Source organism: Mustela putorius, unplaced genomic scaffold (assembly GCF_011764305.1).
Source record: "Mustela putorius furo isolate JIRA1106 unplaced genomic scaffold, ASM1176430v1.1 tig00000117_pilon_pilon_pilon, whole genome shotgun sequence".
Lineage (NCBI taxonomy): Eukaryota > Metazoa > Chordata > Mammalia > Carnivora > Mustelidae > Mustela > Mustela putorius.
The window spans coordinates 2,454,374-2,474,710 of NW_025421286.1; the positions used below are offsets into that span (position 1 = coordinate 2,454,374).

Sequence of the window (20,337 nt, forward strand, 5' to 3'; positions counted from 1 at the left end):
GGCAATATACTCTCAAGTAAGCCTTTATTAAGTATGAGAAATAAATTATATTAAGTGTTATTTTTTGAACCCAGAAATGAGGGGAAGGGTTGTTAAGATATCAAATTTACTAAAAAAAATAATTATGTGAGAAATAAGTTGCTGTCACAAGAGAAACTTGCCAGACACTGCATTTGAGCAAGTTGTTATACACACCTTTGGAATCAATTTTGTGACACAGAGATTAGTCTGTGGTACTAAATCGCATAAGAGTAGATCTGAAAAAAACTAAAGAGTACGGAAATGTTTTCTTGAACAACATTACCATTACATTAGAGGTATTAAGGAGCCCTTATTATGTTTATAACTAGTAAGATACTGACATGATTCGATAGTTCAGGACATGGTACAAATTGCTTTTTTATAACTTGCCTCCATATCTCAGGTTTCTAATAAATACGATTTTACTTCATTAGATCCTCATGCCTGTGATTTTACCAAATTCAATTCTACAACTTGAAAATTACCTTGGAAATTTGTGGGAAGCCACAGAAAGTTCCTCAGAAACAGACACATATTAAATATTAATTATAACGATGACTGTCATTTTTATAGTGATTATGTCATTATTTAGGAATGCTAATTAAGACATAAAATGGCTTCTTAATTGCAAACGCATTCTGAAGAAATATATATTTGTACTTGTGTGTTTAATAGCAAATCCAGCGTGGGGACCAGACCATAACAGACGCAGTTCTATTTTCTAAAATGCTGACATTTGAGCAAATGTTCCCATGGAATGTTTGTCTGATTCGTGGACTGACATTTCCTCTTTGTAACTTGCTTAACTAAGAAGGAGACATGCAGGCCAAACTCTACAGTACCCTCAGGCAGCAGGCCATTACTTGCCGCTGCAACTTGTGTATGGTTTCTCTTTTACTTCCCTCTTTCCCTACCGCCCCTCAGCCCTTAGCTGTCTCTTTATTTTGACATGCATATTATCTTAGCTGATTTCTATCATCTTACAGGAGTGGATGACATACCTTAAAAGATTAAGCCTTCCCACCTGGGATTTGTCCAGAAAGTCAGTGTATTATAGCTTCTCATAGCCTTCTTCATTCTCCTATATTCTTGTGTTATCAATAGTGGCTTTCTTTCTTATTTTATGTTTAACTACAGGACACAGGCAGCTACGTTGATAGAAGTCAGTTTATACTGTCATTCATCTTTCATTGTAAGAACAAGGTTGACTTCCGCTGTCTGTAACACTTTGCTGCCATCTATGTGTAGAAAAGAGCACAACACTCTTCCATGCACCAGAAACCACCCGTGTTCCAAAAAGAATCATGGCTCTAATCTAGACAGATGACAAGTGAAGCTTCAGGAATAATTTGCCTCCCCACAGAAATGCCGAAGCTTACCAGGAATTTCTAAAAAAAACTTTCTAACCCTGAAATAGTGAGGATGCATTGTTTAACATAAACCAAAGCCAACAGTTTTTTCAGTAATGCTGTTGATAAATTATAGCTAATATGGAAAATCTACAGTTATGTTTAGAAAAGAAACACTCAAAGGTGAAGTTTTAAGTCACTTAAATAATTACAATGAAAGGAGTTAATTTTTGCAAAAGTGTAATCTAAATACTATTTCCAAACAATCTGATGAAAAAAAGATAACTTAGCCAAAAAAATTTCATATTTAATACAAAGCAAATATAAAGCAATCCAATAAAAAGGTATTTATTCACATCATTTAAATTACCAATAACTCAAATACTGTGATCTAATAATTAACCACTCTTTGTCAAACACTCAAAAATTATTTTCTAGAGAAGACAGAGAAATACATCAGAATAGCGAAGAGCCTCTCAACCTCCCCCTCAGTAGTGCTTATGTTGTTTCTGAATTGTCCTGACAAATGTTAGTTCAAAAAAAACAAACAAAATCACTCCAGTGTAAGCCAAGTGGGAAACATAAGCAAAACAAACAAACAAGACTTTCCTCTACTAAACAATTTAACAATACACAGTTAAGGTAAAAACTGATATTTCTAATCAGGAGTAATGATGTTTTAATAGTCCTGAAGAATGTTCCTTAACTGTTTGTCAATGCTATTGATTTCTAAAAGACATTTTACTGTTAAAACAAAAACAAAAACAAAACTGGTACAAATATGTAACCATATGGGGGTAGGAGTAGAAAGGAAACTCAGGAAAAGGTTCTACCCTGATTTACCAAACAGAATGAAAAGCTGACCCTGACTGCCTTGCCTCTGCCAGCCTGACATTTATAATTACTGCATAACTACTATCGACAAATATCTGCCATCTGGATACACTACATTTTAATCATCAATACATTTTAATCATCAACATTAAAATCATAGGGAACTTCAGCAATGATCATCGTTAAACTTTTTAAAGTAATTTTTGGTCTAAGTTATTCTAATGACAAACTTAACAGAGTTTAGAAAGCCAAACCAAGCCATTTTGCATATTTATCTGTAAATAAAACAAATTTAAATTCTTCGTGGCTGATTTTTTTATTAATATTCATAAACAATGCACCTATTAAGTGAATGTTACTAAAGAAAGTAACATAATGAAGCTTACTAATCTTTCATGTTCGACATTTTTCAAAAAATGGAGATCTAAATTAGGGTTATTTTCTTACAATTTGTTTCTCTTTGGCACGGGTAAGGTATCCAATACTTTATCCAATACTTTTTAAAGTCGAAATTAACAAAAAAGATATTATGCATTAAGCTTTTTGAAATTGAAAAGGTTTCATTTTATTTTACTCTACCAGTTTTAAGGATCTAACTTTAACAAAGAGAATTTTATAATCTGCACTAGTATTAAAAGAATATAGTAAGAATCATATTTGATACCAACCCATATGAGGTGTTTAAAAGAGCAGTTAAGTTTAAATTCTTACATTTATACACAAGTGTTTTGTGGGTTTTGGGTGGGGGACTACAGATACATTTAACTATGATATTAAACAAAGCATAATCTATATCTACATCTTAATTTATACAAATTATATATTCCAATCTAATTGGGAATCCAAAAAGTTTTCATCATTAAAAATCCAAAGCAAATGTTTCACTCATAGAACCTATGCTGTTTACTATTTGTATTTATAAATACATCTAGAAGTTGATACTAAGATTTAACTATTTGCATTAATTTTAGCTTAATTGTTGCAAACCTAAAATAATATTTAAGACTTTAATAAGTGCATTAAGAGTGAAACACCCGACAAACATATCTTTGTGTGGTCCACTAATTATAAGCAAAATTCCAAATGTTATTAGCTGTTATCAAAATTACAATACCACCTAGATCTAATAAAACAGAACAATCTGTTTGAACAGGGAGAGGAGAACTTTCATAGAGTGTTCTCTCTCATATAAATTCTTAATGGACTATAAAGGACTTTTTAAGTGGTTTTAGATTTGAATTCAATTGCTCAAATCCGTAACAGGCTTCCAGAAAGAATTTGAGCCAGATGACACACAGGGACCCACAAGCATTATAAAGTCCTGCTCTACCCTCATGAATGTAAGATAAAAAATGCTAAACTTCTTTCTAAGAACCATAGAAACTGATGAGTCATATTTACATTAGTGGATTTAATGCACTGTAAGCATAAATGTTAAATTATATAATGATAAGGTTTTGTACTACAATTTCCTTGTAACAACAAAAGTTGTTAAACCAAACTTATTAAATATCATGGGGACTGTGCCCACACAGGTGATGAAACACAGAATCAATCAGAAAGGAACAGAGGCTTAAAGAACAAAAACAAGCAAAACCACCATTTTACTTGACCGTAGAGGTTTCTATCACCAAAGCTATCTGTCTATGGAGAGTAAAAGCATCCACTAGTTGCTCCATTCATCCTGCTAAATTGACTTGTAAGAGAAAGCTAATTTTTCCAGAAACAGACACACTGTGGTATGCATGGGTATTAGATCTAATAGCAAACATAACCTTATTAGTACTCAGATTCTCAAAGTTGCACTCACTACTCTTTACCAAGAAAGCCTTCTGCCCATAAGCTACCTTCATAATTTCAGTATTAATAACTTGCTAACAACAAGTTATGATTTTATGCTGCTCTGAGCACACTCAAGAATTACATATAAAAAAGAATTACATATTAGAATATAAGAACTGATTTTAAGCCTCATAAAATATATAAGCCTGTATCAGTTTATCTGCTAACAAAAGAAGTTCTCTTCAGAGACCAAACAAGGAGTTAGAATTTGTGTATACTCGTATATGGACAAAAATACATTTACGTATTAAAAAGGAAATATTTATTTTTTAAATCTTAGGAAATAGGTTAATTGATATTATAATAGTCAAATAACTGACTGGCAATTAATTTTTTTAAAGTACCCAAATAGGAACAAATTATTCATTTTGGTTATCAAGTTATTGATTCTTCTTATTCTTCTAAGTAAAAAATATCATTAGCTTCCTATAGCTTTTAGAGAAACTTACTTACACACCAGCACAGTATAGGCACTCGATATAAAAATTTTTATTGAACTATCCTAGCCAAAAAGATCGTAATTATTTCTGCTGACTTAGTACTATAGATTTCTATTTCCCTTCTATACTAATTTTATTTTAGTATTACTTACGTGCTAACATTTCACCCGCATTGTTGTATTTAGTGTTCTTCTTTGCTATCCAAACACTATTCATGTGGTATTAATTACAACCAGTTTCCTCCATCAAGGGAAAAAACAATGCTTTTAACTCAAACCAATTGGATCAAAACTTTGTTTCACTGTAATAAGTAGTGGGAATAAGAAGAGAGGTGAAACTTCAAACATCAGAGTTTTATGTTCTCTTCCCCTGATACTTCAGTGACACCTTCCCCACCTCAGTCTTCTTAGATTAGCTGTATGACAAGAATATGAAGTGGCGTCAGTCCTCGGTCCCAGCCTAGACAGTCGGCCCTGCTGCTCATCAAATGGAAGTCCCAAGCTGCGTTTTGTAAAATAAGGGCTAGAGCTGGCTCATCGCCAAGATCACTTCCACCTCAAAATACTATGGCCCATTTCATAAAAATCAAAGGGCCCAAAACATCACTTTCCTCTTTATAACATGGCATAACGAGTTAACATTTCAGTGGCAGGTACTACAGGCATTTCAGTGAGGAAAATATTCTTACTTACAGTTTCAAACAACTGGTATGGCAAAAGGCAAGTCTGTATCATAGGCAGATGAAATAATGCATGATATGTCCATTCCCTGTGTTACATTAGTGGACTAGTTTCTCTGAATAATTTGCCTCATGTTAAACCTAAATTATGATAGGGAGCACACTGGGATTGGAAGTAGGGAAGGAGAGTAGCCAATTTGCATTTTCTGGCCCCTCTCTCTTGTTCCTACCACATTTATTTCATAGCTTTCCCCCTCAGGATGGACTGTGCCACCATTCCCAGAAGTTACTAGTAAACAGCATGGTCAGGAGGGCCTTGCTGAGAAGCTGACATTTGAGTAAAGGTTGAGGAATGAGCAGGTAGGTGTCTAGGAAAGAGTATCATAATCAAAAGTAAGTGCAAAGGCCCATAGGTAGAAGCATGTCATAAGGATTCTCAACCTAAGGTAGGTGCTCATTTTATAGATTAGTAAATGAGGCTTAAAAATTCTGAGCACTCTGCCAAAGTCACATACCTAACACATACCACAGCCATGTCTGAAGCCAGGGAAAACACCAAGGCCCAGGGTCTAGGGTAGGCCTGGATCTAAAGTTTCAGAATGTGTCCTGGGAATTCCATCTCCATCCCTGATTTGATAACTCTTGTCTGTATCACAGTACCTCATGAAAACCGTCCTCCCTTCTGCCCCATGACAGTCATCTACAGGTTTCCCCCACTATCCAAAAAAGTAGACCATCTAGGAAAACTTTCATAAGCCAAAATGGCATAAAGCAAAGAAACATTTACGATCAATTTATATGATATTTTTGAGCATTCCCAGACCCAAAAAATAACTTCCCTTAGGCTTTCCTGATACTTTAGGATACATCCTGCTTTACAGATGCACAAAAGTCAAGATAAAGCACAGACACTCATAATCACTTTTCAAAGCAATGTTGTCTTGATCCTGAGATGCTGAATGTAGCTCCAGGGGAAGAAGTCTGATGCGGCCACTCTCGCTGCTCAGGGTGCATGCTGCCTCACTGTAAAACAGGCGCTGAACACTATTCTTGCTATGCACCTATTTTCATAAAAGTGAAAATTTTCTTCAGATTTCTTTTGATTGGTGATAACAGGTGCTAATACAGGTCTTTCATAAAAGCAGAGTGCTATTAATGGGATCTTCCAAAAGTGGGGCTTGGAGGATGAGTTGTTCCAACTCTAACAATGATGTGCATTTGTGAGCCTCCTCCTGCATCACTGTGCTGGCACTGGGGCCTGATAAAAGGCAGCATGCAGAAGAAGCACTGAATAGCTATAGTCCACACAGTCTAATGAAATATAACACACAGTTGTGTGGGCATGGAGCTCGACCCTCACCCACATTTAAGGATGCTGTTACAGTTCCCTTCCTGACAGCAATAGTCATGCCCCTGCCTACTCCTTATTTTCTTGCTCTGCTCACACCTCCTTGTCAGCCTCCCCAAGATCCCGATCCCGCCCCCAAAAAGGGAATGACTGATAAAAGACACAGAAGAACAGCACTCTCTGCCATTTGCTCTGAGTTTTTAATACGCCACACTTTACCCTTGCTATGATTGCACAGCAAAGGGCCACACTGCTGCAATTTTATTTTGTTCTATAACTGGGTTAGTCAGGCAGTAACCAGATGTTCAACATAGGCACCTGCCTTTTCCTACCATAAGGCAATTCTTCAATACATTTAGCTGCCTCTCTCCCTCCCCTCAATGAAAGAAGCCACAATAGGTTTAGGCTTCCTAGAGATAAATATGGGGGTCAGCTCTTTAGCTATAAATTTCAACTCCCAGGACCAGCCAGGAAAAAGCTACTGGAGATGATAGTCTTTACCTTGGTTAATTAAATTGTTCAGTCCTCTTCCCAAGGGCCACTTGTCTAATTCCCATGTCTCTTTTTTATTCCCAACTTCATTCCCTGGCCTGGTTTTTCTCTCATCTCTCCGGGATTCTAACTTGGTACCTGCCACTACACTAGACATTTGGCTCATAGTCAACTCTGCTTCTTGCCTAGCTTCCTGGGCTGGGAGTCCCACAATAAGGACAATTTAGATTCAGCCCTTTCCTGCGTCCATGCCCACAATCGCTGACTGGTCCCACACAACCAGACAAGAAAATCCTACTCCCACTCCTGATCCCACTCACTCAGCCATGCCCCAGTTTACCTTCTGGGCACTCAGGCCTCCCAGGTGTCATGAAACAAAATTAAACAAACAGCTTACAGAGAATTGAAAAGAAAAATAATAAAGGTCATCAAAGGGTCAGAAAATTAATGAAAAGCATGGAGTTGTTCAATTTGCATAAGATAAAATGAAAGAAGTAGATAAAATTAAAGATATTTTTCTTGGATAAGAAAATTAAAGACTTACTAATGGCCTTTAACACTGAAAATCCTTCTCAAAACCGAAAAGAGAAAACAACTTTCTATCTACTGACATCACAAGGAAAAAAAAAAATAAACTTAAGAAACTTAGGTATGTGGGAAAAGAAAAACTTAAGGTGAGAACTATTTTACATTACAATTGTAATCATTTCCTTGAATGGTCTTTAAAATAAATTATAGAAAACAAATATCTGAGTTCCAATCTTGGATTGGCCAGCAATTAGATGCGTGACTTTGAGTAGATAATTTCATTTATAAATGAAAATCATATGAAGTCATTTCTGAAGTTCCTTTTAACTGTAACATTCCATGACTGCATATTTTTCATTTCTTTGGGAAAAAAAAATAAAGGCTATTCCAACATAACACTGTGAGACAAAAGGGAGTAATATTGGACTAGATTTACTGTAGGAAGATTTCATCCAACACTATGGTTTCAAGAATGACATGAGATTGCCAAAGAAGCTTGAGGAATGGTGGAAAAATCCAAAATCATGACAGTAATGCACACTGAACGGATAAGAAATTGAAGACACAAATTATTGAAAAACTATTATTTACACAGTTAAAAAGGAAGAACAAAAAAGCATGCTCTTGAAACATTTTCCCCATGAAAATGGGCAGGGCTAAATATTGGATAATTTGTTCCTACTTGGATGATGTCATCATGCTAGATTTAACTACTTTTAATAACTAGTACATTTCCGTCATCTCTCACTTTCTCCCACATAAGATCAAATCAGCCTCTCAATGACCCACACTTCATGAGTCATAATTTTTCTGTTTATGATTCAGAAAAATGTCTTCAGTCAGTATTTCCCAGACTGCTGTGGGTTTATTCCAAGAACCAATTTCATCTTCATTGGTTTCCTACAGGAAACCAGACCAACTTCCTATTATTTTATTTTCCTTACTTTTAGCATACCATAGCCCACAGCAAATTAACTGGAAGTGAGAGTGATAGAAGACTTTATCCTGCACAAAGAGAAGCCAACATAAACAACACCCAGTCTAGAAGTCACAGATTCAAAATTAAATATAAAATGTGCTAATATTAGAGCCTTCCTTAAAAAAAGCTCCAAGCCAAATAATAAAAATGTATTTTAATTAACCTAACTTCAAATATTCCACTGTCAGAAAGAAGTTTTGTTTAAGAACTACTGTCTAAGAATACAATAAATCCTACAAAGCTGGCTAACACTGAGAAATCAATTATAAAAATGTATGTATGTACGTATGTATGTATGTATTCATGCATGCATGCTTATATGTATTTTCCTTCCTAATCCCCTAACAAGCTGCTAGGAGAACAGGCAGACAACTGAAGACCAACACACAGAGCCTTGGAGTGGTAAGGGAACAGAGCAACATCGCCCTAGCAACATGGCCATCTGTCATCCCCAGCTGCCCTCACTCCAGCCCCTGCCCCACAGCCACTCTTTCCATGATTAAGAATCAAGCTGACCCAGGGCGCCTGGGTGGCTCAGTGGGTTAAAGCCTCTGCCTTCGGCTCGGGTCATGATCTCAGGGTCCTGGGATTGAGCCCTGCATCCGGCCTCTCCGCTCAGCGGGGAGCCTGCTTCTCTCTCTCTCTACCTGCCTCTCTGCCTACTTATGATCTGTCTGTCAAATAAAATAAAATCTTAAAAAAAAAAAAAAAAGAATCAAGCTGACCCTAGATCACAGCAGAAATAGTGGCATGGAACATGGATTTTTAAAGGACATTCTAGCAGTGGTTTGTACTCATACTATTCCTCTAAAATACTAGTATTTCTCATGGACTACACAGAAAAAGATTTGTGAATGGGAAGAATTTTGGTAAAAACATATATCAGATTCTCCTTAGACTCTTTCCATTCTCATCATTCCTGATAACAGGTATAGTTTCAGGCTTTAAAAGCTCACTAGGTCACCAACTGGTAAGGAGCAGGATAATTTTATATCAAAACAAAAGCTGACACATTTAAAAAATGCCTAAGAAGAATGCATTTAAGGCACATATTAAATATGGGTAAACCAAGGGACTCGAAACATTAGAGCAATGGTTCTCCAAGTGAAATTCCCAGACCAGAGTCAGCAATACCTGAACATGTCCTAAAAATTAAGTTCTCACCCCATTCTAGACCTAATAAATCAGAAATTCTGGGGAATGGCCCTGCAACCTGCAGCGGATGCTAAAGTGAGCCTTATCTATCATATTCTCTTTCTTCCCTCTTATACCAGGAAACTCTAGAATAGAATCTACTCAATTTGCATTTCCCTCATAAACCCTCAACTTCTAAGTCCTCTGCACCCTAACTAATTCTTCTATCATATGCTAAAATGCTCTTTTTAGGAGTATCTAGCACTGCTGATATTCCCTCCTGCTTAAAATGGCATGATTTTTTTTTTTTTACTTCTGTGAGACCATTCCACTCTCTTGCCTGTCCATCTCCTACCTTCCTGTCATCAGTGACTACTCTTCCTCCCATTCTAAATGCACTCACGTCCCCTAGGTTCAAGCTTTAGTCCTCTATTCTTCTTTCTCTATCTTCTTCCTTGCTATCTCAAGATTCCCAGAGCTGATTTTACATCTTTGTACCCCAAATCTCTCCCAAATCTCACAACACACTTTAAACTACCTTATGACCTGCTTCCCCTGACTGCACTTCAAGTCCTGCCAGTAGAATATATCCAAGAGAGAATTTTTCATTTACCCTGCCTGACTCCAACAGTCCCTCCTTGAATGCTTACTTCTACTACATACCATTACTTTTCTGTCCCCTGGGTACTGAATTGCTTTCCCTCTTCCCTGGCTCCCATATCTTATCAGCAGAGAGGTCAGCCCGACCAGGCACCCCATGTCATCCACCCCATTCCCACCATCTTCCAACAGCTTCCAATATGTCTACTGCTAGACTTACTTAACCTGTAAAACTCATCTCTAAATCTGTTTTCCCCATATTCAAAAATATACAGAGGCTGTCCAAAGGTAGCCCAACTTCCTACACAGCCATACATCACATTTCTCTTCAACGGCTTTTTTGCTCAGTTAATTTAGAATGCTTTCATGTTATAGACATAACCCAAGTTTTCTCACTTTTCATGGGCCTTACATCACTACCTTCATTTCAACTACAAGTTCCCACTAAATATGTCTGCAAAGTTCTTCCATAAAACCCCTCTTTTATACCATGATAATCCCCTCACACTGACGTTCTCTCACCATTCTCTAAAAACTCAAAGATATTAACGTCAGCCTCTGTCACAAGCCACAGTCACCCCTACACCACTTTAGAACCTCCACAACAGAAGTGGGTTTCATACATCTTAGTGTCCTCCATTCCATCATAAATGCAAATATTTGTTGAAGGGCTAAATGATCTTACAAGTCAAAATTAATATTCAATTAAGCACCATTCTGGCCAATTAACTGGCCTTCAGGAGAAGCAGGCAAAACACAATAAAAACAGACAAACTTCACATACATAGCAACTTAGAATGAAATGACTTGGTTTCCTAAGCTTTCTATACTTACAGTGCAACCACTCTAGAATGATACAAAGGAATAGGTTCATTTCAAGTAAGAAAAGTACAACAGACTTTTTGAACTAAAAGTTTTTGGAAAAAGGAGAAGACTGGTTCATTTAACACTAAAATGACAGGAGAGGGGGGACCTTCTATAAATAAATCTTCATAAAATTTCCTACATCTTCCCACCATGCCAGTTTATAGGTCCAGGGGTGATAAACTATCTACAATCACAAAGGAAAGCTCTTAATCTAAAGGAAACTGTGTAACAGAGCATTCATAACAAAACATTCTAATTTTGCCTGGAAAATACTCTTACACTGGCCAAAAAGGCCAAGAAGCAACTAGATAAATTATAATGTGGAAGATGGACTGATTGCTCCAGTTAGTGATAAACAGTCTTCACACCTGGAGTAATAAAGACAGCAACTACTTCTCCACAGAAAACAGGTGGTTATCTCTCCCGGCATAGTATGCATAAGATATCCTTTAAAAATGAGAAAAGATATTCAGAATCATTTAGAAAAACAGCTCTGCTCTAACTGAAAGATGCTGATAACTTTCACAGCCCAAAAGTTAACACTGGATACTAAACAGAATCATCAGAGATTAAGAAAGGGGAAAATTTTTTTCTGAGACAGCACAATAAAGAAGTAACTTTATTGATATGTAGCTATCCTTCAAGGATAACATTTTAGAGAAAAATATAAATTATGAGGATTTATATACTATTTTTAAATTTAATATTAACAAGACTGGGTAACCCCTACGTTTCTCTCACTATATTCCACACTTGGTTTCATCTTACTTAGTTTATATTTTCTCCCTTAAACTAGCAGAGATATTAAACAGGCATATAGATTCCATTCTTTCTAAAGTTGGGGATATAGAGGAATACAAATCACCTTAAGTATTTCTGAAATAACACTGCTGAATTTGTTCATTAAAAAGCAAAATTAAAAAAAAAAGTTAATAGATTCTCTGGACTTTTTTTTTTTGGCAGGATGACAAGGGGCTCTTTTAACTTCGAGTTATTTGCTTTTATTTCTCAGCTCCACTATTGTGACTGAATAAGTATCTAAATAGAGCTCATATCATTCCTGGCTTCAGATTTCACTAACTCAAGAGGACACTGGGATACAGCAACAAAAATGGAAATTTGAATTAAGCAGATTGCTAGAGCCTTAGGCATGGGCTTCTCAGGTTTACTGTGATTTGTTCCAGAAAGAAAAACTAAAGAGAGGTAAGTAGACTACCAGAGAATCTGAATTTATCTCAGAAAGAAATCAACATTAGTTGTATCATACTGAGGAGACAAGAAGCTAAAAACTGCTTTTCTTCCCATGATTTTACTACTTACAATAAAAAGTTAACTTGGTTAATTTTAACATATTATTGAACTAAAAAATATTATTTTCTTGGCCAGTAATATAACCACTACCAAAAATTAATATTAAAATAGTAGTTTTATTGCATTACATTTTCCACCATTTTAACAAAACACTTCATTCACAATGGGATTTGAAATGGCAGAAAGCAGACTACAAGATCAACCCAAAATAAATGAATACTGCTATTTTAATGTTAGCAGTAGATTTTATGTTGCTCAGTAACAGAGAATACACTTTTAAAAAGTATAGTATTTCTATTAAATTCGTTTATTAAACTTGAAGACTAGGAGTAGTGCCTGCATTAGGAAACAGCAACAACAACAACAACAACAAAAGGAACAGAAAAAAGTAAAATACGGAACAACTCAGGAACACAGCCAGAGAAATCTATCTGTAAAAATGGCTTACTTTAACATGGCTCTGGGCTCCAAGGTTGTAGATCTCTGTAGGCTTTACTTCATTAATGATCTTCACAAGGCAGGTACTGTCAGTGAGATCACCATAGTGCAACTTCATGTCTACAATTCAAAAGCATATCATTAGATAGAAGAAAAAATAAGCCAATTTTTAAAAAAATATCAAAATTGAAAGGTATGTTCTGAAAGTCTGAAAACCAGACTGGTTTCAGAGCAGCAGAATATAACTGTCATCTTTAAAGAAACTAAATGGTAGAAAGATACTCACATGTGTAAAATTTGTAAAAAATGTGTAAGATTTGTAAAAACTCAAATGAACTTTTAAAAAAATCTTATCAAGACAATGTTATACAATTAACATATCATATGGTTCCCAGGTAGTTTGTAAGATATGTTACATAGGAGTGAGATTCAGACAAAGAAAATCTCACAAAAATGAACACATTGTCTAAAGAATTCTGTAAGACACTGGTAATAGTGAACCAGATACTTTTATCTAGCAATTTTTAAGAACTTCATAGACATCAATCCTTAAGCCATCCATAAAACGCCTGATGTAGAGACATTAATTGTTTAGGACAACTAGCCAGCCTATTCTAACCCTAAATCACAGCATAGCCTTAATGACTTCACTAAATATGACCCATGTAGATGGGTGATTTGCTAGCTTGATATATTTGTGATTTTTACATAATAATGATCTATGTGTCTAGATCCAATGGTATGACCATTCTGTACTTTGCACAAAAATGATAATTTTCAAGGAGGATGTACTGAGTAGCCTAAATATTAAGGTAAAAAGCCTTTAGTGGAAACAACTAACTAGGTTATATTCCTGATGATATCACTACCTATACAAGTAAACACAAAATTGAAAATATTTGGTGTTCTGAAATGAATACAAAATCATTAATGCTTTACATGCAGACTGAATTATCCTTGCTAGCTAGAAAACTGGGACAAGAAAAGAAGGATGAACTCGGGAGTTAAAAACCCAGTGTCCTGGTCCTACCTCTGTCTTTTACATGGTATGTCTTTTACATGATATGTCAATAAAGTTACCACCTCTCTCTGCCTCTATTTCCTCATCTGTAAAATGGTTTCATTCACAAGGTTAGGAGCTGCTATAAAAGGCAAATGAGAACACACTATGACTGGGCTGGTTACATTCAGGCAACTTTATTAACAAAAATAACATGCAACTGCAAATACTGACAGTGATCTGTAAAGCAATTAAATATAGTTTTAATTGCCACCTGTTTTTGGATCTGTCTTCACAAATTATTTTAAAAATTAAATAAATGTACACAGATCACTTAGCTTGATTACATTATACCAAACATAAAAAGCAAAGGAGTGCTGTGAATATGGACCTGATCTTACTGGAGGGGATAAGGACACCTGGAGAAAGGTGATCAAAGGCATGTCTACTCTTGGTTTCGTGAGCAGCATCACCTGACCAATATCCTGTAACAGCCTAACCAAGATGACACTGTGGCCCAGGGGCAGCAAGCAATGGAAGGGTTTTCAAAGCATACAGATGGCATTTAATGCAGGCAATTCATGGGTAAATAATTGCAATTTGATGGGCTTTGGACATTTGAAAACAACTTATCATAATATAGGAAGCTACAGAAAGAAATTTTAGAAAAAAAAATTACTTACTTCCTTCAATATGAGCCTGGGGGTTCTTATACAGATGTTCAATTCGACCTGTATTAAATGAACTGGATCGCCGCACAATTCCATGGACCTACAATGTGGAAAGATAAAAAATTACAAATGTGCAATGAGGATTAATAAGCAATTCAGAGGTTCTTTGTTAATGCTTACCTTGTGAAAAATAACTATAAGTCTATAACTTACAAACTTTAAATTATTTTTAAATTTAAATTATTTTATCTTTAAATTATTAAAAATAGTTCCACTGCTTACTTTCTTCCCAACCACTGCCCACCAGCCACCAGCATTGTATCTCCATTTCTCTGCAGTGTTTTCACTGCCAATCTCAAAAAAAGTAATTAGATAATTATGTGACTTCTCAGCAAATGCTTAGTTACAGATACTCAAATGTCTCCTTTTCCAAACACACATACACACTTAGAGCCCTGCTGCTGACAAAATATCTCTTCAGTTTGAAACTGAAGACAGACCACGTAAGGCCATATCATATCGGTAAAAACTGCCTTGCAGCCTCTGTAACACAAAGCATGAGGCCAAGAGGCTGTGATGCCACCACATCCTCCCAGTGTCCTCAGAGATTTGCATCGTGCACCTATTACATATATATAAATATACCTGTGTCCACAAATATAAATAGACAGCAGCTGCTATTATCCAGCTTTGTTGAAAAGAAATAGCATAGATTAGGGACAAGATTTATATTCTACTAGATTTAAGACATAAAGAAAACTCAAATGAAGAAAGGATTTTTTACTTTTTTAAATTTTTATCTTTAGCTTAACCATGATTTGTGTGAGGGGGAAGAAAGTCCTTGGAACAAGAATGCATACCTGTCTGATACCAAAGAAAAGACTATTTGTGTCGGATACATAAGAGAAATTGTTCAAGACCTGGTCTCACTTCCTTCTAATGTCAAGATCACTCCCTTTGTGTTGCCAATGCTAATACAAGCTTATGTCACCAGCTGCCCAATTTCCAGTTCTACTGGTGGCAGTTTTAATCCTTCGCTTATTTTAAAAGTGTTCCTTCGTATGTTGGGCAGTTTCATTTGCAGCTGAATACACTTCTATATTTTAACTCAATCGTTTTCTGTCTGTTTCAAACCAAAATTAATCCTTGGCATGACTCAAATATTCCAGATGGGGGGGTGGGGTAAGGTGTGGAATTATAAGCACATAAGACTTTCTTTCAAATAGAAAGACATGTCATCGTCATTTTATATGGCATACATGAGAAATTAACTTCTGCAAAGGATACAACACAACCACAATTAATAATTCTTTTGGTTAGTAGCTTTAGCCAAAGAGAAAAGCACTCATCCACACTATTTTCCAAAAGAACTAAGCCCAAGAAAATGTGGTAAAATGAAAATATTTTTAAGAAGGGAACATCACAAACCGTTGACTAAAATTTTAGGAGGCAAACTGTAAAACCTAGGGAACGTTAAATTGAGATTTGGGTATACATCTCCATTTCTTAATTTAGAGTAGATAAAATAACACATCAAGCCATGAATTTATTCTACTTCACAGTCTCCAATTTTTTAAGTTGTTATTTAATTGTAAAGTTGAACTGCTCTACGAACAATAATTTTGTTTAACAAATAATTTTAACAAATAATTTTTTGTTTAATAAAAACCAAGTTCACATATATACTCACATATGGCAAACTGTGTGTTTGCCACCATATTTTTTCTGAAATATAGCTTTCTCAGATGTAAGTAGAGCTTTAGTTCATTGGACATAAAATAATCTCTATGTTGTAAAAACAGATCATTTAATTATAACAATGAAAATAATAATAATAACATGATTAGTCTATCTTTTCACATAATTGCTGGATTCTGGTTAAGTCACATATTCCAACATCCTGAAACAAAGAGAAACTCCATATACATACACCTTGCATATAAACATAAAAGGCTCTGGTGGAAATATTAAATGATATTGACAGATTCAATAGAAGATCAGACAACTACACAAAGTCACAGCAAATAAATAACATAGGACTTTTTGTCACAATTATAACCAAAAGCATTAAGCACTAGGGTTTTTTTTTAATATGAAAAAATGTGTTTTAATTTCCCCTCACTCCCAACTTTTGGTATGTGTATACAGGGAAAGAAAGACCTGCCAAATGCTTAATCCATGACAGCAAGTATTATTCTAAGAACTAATGAAAGCTGAGTCTGTCTGCTTCAGAGACAGGTGAAATACAAACTTTAAGACAAGCCAAAATGTGTGCAAACTGGATAATCTAGTTAAGAATTTGAGATTAGCAGCTTTCTCTTTACAGAAGGGATGTATGTAAGGTTATTGTTTGTTTTTATAAGGATTTGGGGGGAAAAGGAGATGAAGAGTTAGGAAACCAAAGCGAAAAGATAAATGAGCTGAATATGACTCCATATAAACTTAATCAAAATCACTATTATGTTGCAGCTGTTCAAAAACTAAATGTAATTCTGAAAAACTGAGGTCTTAAACAGAAAGGAGTATTTTGACAAACAAATTTCATGTTCAATTTAACTAAGTGATGAAAGGAAAATTTCAAGTTATCTCAACGTCAGAACAAAGTTAGTCTGTCTCTAAAACCTAGAGTCAGATTAGGCAATATAACAGAGAAATGCTTGCTCATTTGTTTGTTCACTTTTTATTACAATCATGAAAACAGAAAATTCTTACCACTGGATTTCACATCCTTTGGTATCTGTTTGTTATTTCAATCAAGAAAGCAGAAAATTACTACCACTAGATTTCAAATTCTTCAATGTCTAGAATTCTCTTGGAGGCAGGGATAACTCCCCAGGGATGTTTAATAGCACTTGCCTTTTGAAAAGTGCAAGTTATATAGGTAACATGAATAGCTAACATGTTCACGGCAATGACCACATGCCAGACACTGCTCTTCACAGACATTAAATCATTTATCCTCACAACACCCTTCCTTATATTACACGTATTCTACAGGTGAGGACACTGCCTGAGATTCATCACACAACCAGTGGAAGTTGTCAAGCTAAAGTGTACACATGGTCGATCCTACCAACACTCAGTATCTTCTCAAAATGAAATCCATAAAAACAAACTGGATCCTTCTGCCTTTTTTCACCAAGGCTTCTAGAAACCCAGAAAAAGTATTTTACAGATTCTCACAGATCATGAATGGTTGAATAGGAACTCCATGTTCTAACAAATAATCTCCCACAGATAACAACTGGACAATCCTTATATGTCATTTCCTTCCTGTGCTCCTCATACTCCCTGGTCATAATTCCTCTTAGAAGGAAAACCCACTATTTATCTATTCTTTATTTTAATTTCTGATATGCTGTGCTGTATTTGTTGCCACATTACATAATACAAATATTTCATTTATTTCCAAACAAATTTTTCCTTTTAAAAGATTTGATTTTGTCTTTTGTTTTTCTAGTTTCTCTGTTTTTTGGGTACAAAAGTATATGTTGTTGTCTTATCTGCTAACAGTGATGCTAGGAAGGCACCTGAAAGTTTTATCAGAGTTTCACTTCTATCGATGTTCCTGTCCCCTCACACCCAGAAGGAATGCGCACAGAGCTAAGATCCTAGGAAATATAATAGGTCTGCCTTTCACTAATGCTAATTAAAAAACTGGACCAAGAAGCCTTTTATGAAATCTGTATCCCTAGGGCTGTCAGCATCAAGTACTGGGTCACCATGTCACTCTTATATCAACTAAAGCCCCACAAATCCCAGAGAGCTTCTCTGGACTGTTTTCCATGTACTGTCTCACCTAATCTTCAAGACAATGTAAGGAAACAGGTACTTTTATCAACCCATTTTACTTGAGACACCAAGTCTCAGGAAGGCCTAGTGACTTGCCCATGACTACATAGCCAGCGGGGTGGCAAATGAGGATTAGAACACAGGCTATCTGGCACCCAGGCCTAAGGGCCTCCTTGCCACAGTGAGCTAGATGGCCTCTTCCACTTCCCTTGCTCTGAAGCTGGCTGATGGGGCTTAAGGGAGAATTATGCTTTGCACTTCAACAACTGTAGAATTAAATACTCAAAGTTTTAAAGGGTGTTTTTTTTTTTTAAGATTTTATTTATTTATTTGAGTGAAAGAGACACAGAGAGCACAAACAGGAGGAGAGGCAGAGGAAGAAGCTGACTCCCTGCTGAGCCCGGAGCCCAACGCAGGGCTTGATCCCAGGACCCTGGGATCATGGCCTGAGCCTAAGGCAGAGGCCTAACCATCTGAGCCACTGAGGCAACCCTAAAGGGCGATTTTTTAAATAAAACCTGATAATTCTTAGTTTCCCTCTTCATGAGATGACACCTATATTCTATAAATAGTAAGTGTTAGATTCATTCTCTTTGCACTCTCTTTAATAATTAATGTTAAGTACAATTAAAAAAAGAAGCAACACTAAAAACTATAACTTTAAACCTTTAAACAGAGTCTCTTCTCAGTGAGAATTGGACCAGGAATAAAGCAATCCTTCACTTTCTCATATTAAATAGTTCATTCAGGGACACCTGGGTGGCTCAACTGGTTAAGCATCCGCTTTCAGTTCAGGTCATGATCCCAGGGTCCTGGGATGGAGTCCAGCATCGGGCTCCCTGCTCAGCGGGGAGTGTTTCTCTCTCTCTTTCTGCCCCTCCTCACTGCTCATGCTCTGTCTCTCAAATAAATAAACAAAATCTTTAAATAAATAAATAAGTAGTTCATTCAGAACCAGATGCATGGATTTCACTGGCCACATTAGAAGGTCCCACACCTTTCAGAATCTACTGTGTGAGGTCACACAAGGTTTTTAACCATAACTATCAGACTATTCATACATGATATTCCTTTTCTCAAGCCATATGCAAATGTCTATTTTTGCTTTAAAGTTAGCCAGCTAAAAAGTAAGGAATATATGTAACTGTGCTATGCTAATTCTGTAGATAGTGTTTGCCTTTGCCTATGTGGCCACGTCACTACTACCCCACCAACCTATCTCTGTTCTTCAGTTTGCCCCCTTCCAGTTGACTACTGCTTCTCCAACAGAATCCATGCCTCCCCACCTTCACAATGACAGGTTGACTTCGCCATTGCTAGACAATTAAAATTTGCCCTTCATCCTCATTATTAAGCATATTCACAGAATCTATAGCTCTTCTTCCCCATGTTTATTTGTTCCTGATTCGCACTCTGCTACCCCAAAGTATATTGTTTGCAACTCTTCCTTAGATTACGGATATTCCTTATACAAAGACTAAATTCTAAATAGTATACGAACTCAGAGAAGGAAAGCCCCACAAACTAAGGTACCTTAAGAAATTGTGTTCATCTTTGTCTTACGATTAAAGGACCTCATTTGAAACTATAGTGGCACTGGTTCCCAACCTGTAAGATCCAGGAGAGTGGCATCAGCAACAGGTGGGAGCTTGTTAGAAAGGTTGATTCCCAGACCCAGAAACAGTCATCCTCGTCTTTATGGGGCTTCTGGGTGACTCTGAAGCACATTACAGGTTGAGCTGCTGAGTTAAAGTCTGTGCTCATTCAAATTGCTGATGTTGACCTTCTGGATTCAGGTACAGACGGGTGTCTCCTCTTACCCTACTGCATGAAATTTACTAACCATATTATCTTGCTCATGGTCTTGAGCAACCAGAGACTGCTGATTGATAACTCTGGAAAATTTTCAATGCAGCCTCTTCGAAAAATTTCCTTCAGCCCAAGCTCAAAAAGATGAAGTCTGTGCCATTGTTAGATTTCCCTTAATAACTTATCCCCCATTTATAGCCATC

General features: G+C 36.2%; 1 protein-coding gene across 3 annotated transcripts in view; it reads right to left on the bottom strand.

Annotated features, from left to right (window-relative positions):
- Window positions 1-20,337, bottom strand: part of GMDS (GDP-mannose 4,6-dehydratase) — a 614,085-nt gene that overhangs the window by 451,732 nt on the left and 142,016 nt on the right. For all 3 annotated transcript variants that reach the window (XM_004753606.2, XM_045089644.1, XM_045089647.1), the window contains 2 exons: window positions 14,546-14,633; window positions 12,873-12,982 (listed from right to left, as the gene is read on the bottom strand). In XM_004753606.2, the coding sequence (XP_004753663.1) occupies window positions 12,873-12,982; window positions 14,546-14,633 (198 nt within the window). The remainder of the gene's footprint in view (window positions 1-12,872; window positions 12,983-14,545; window positions 14,634-20,337) is intronic.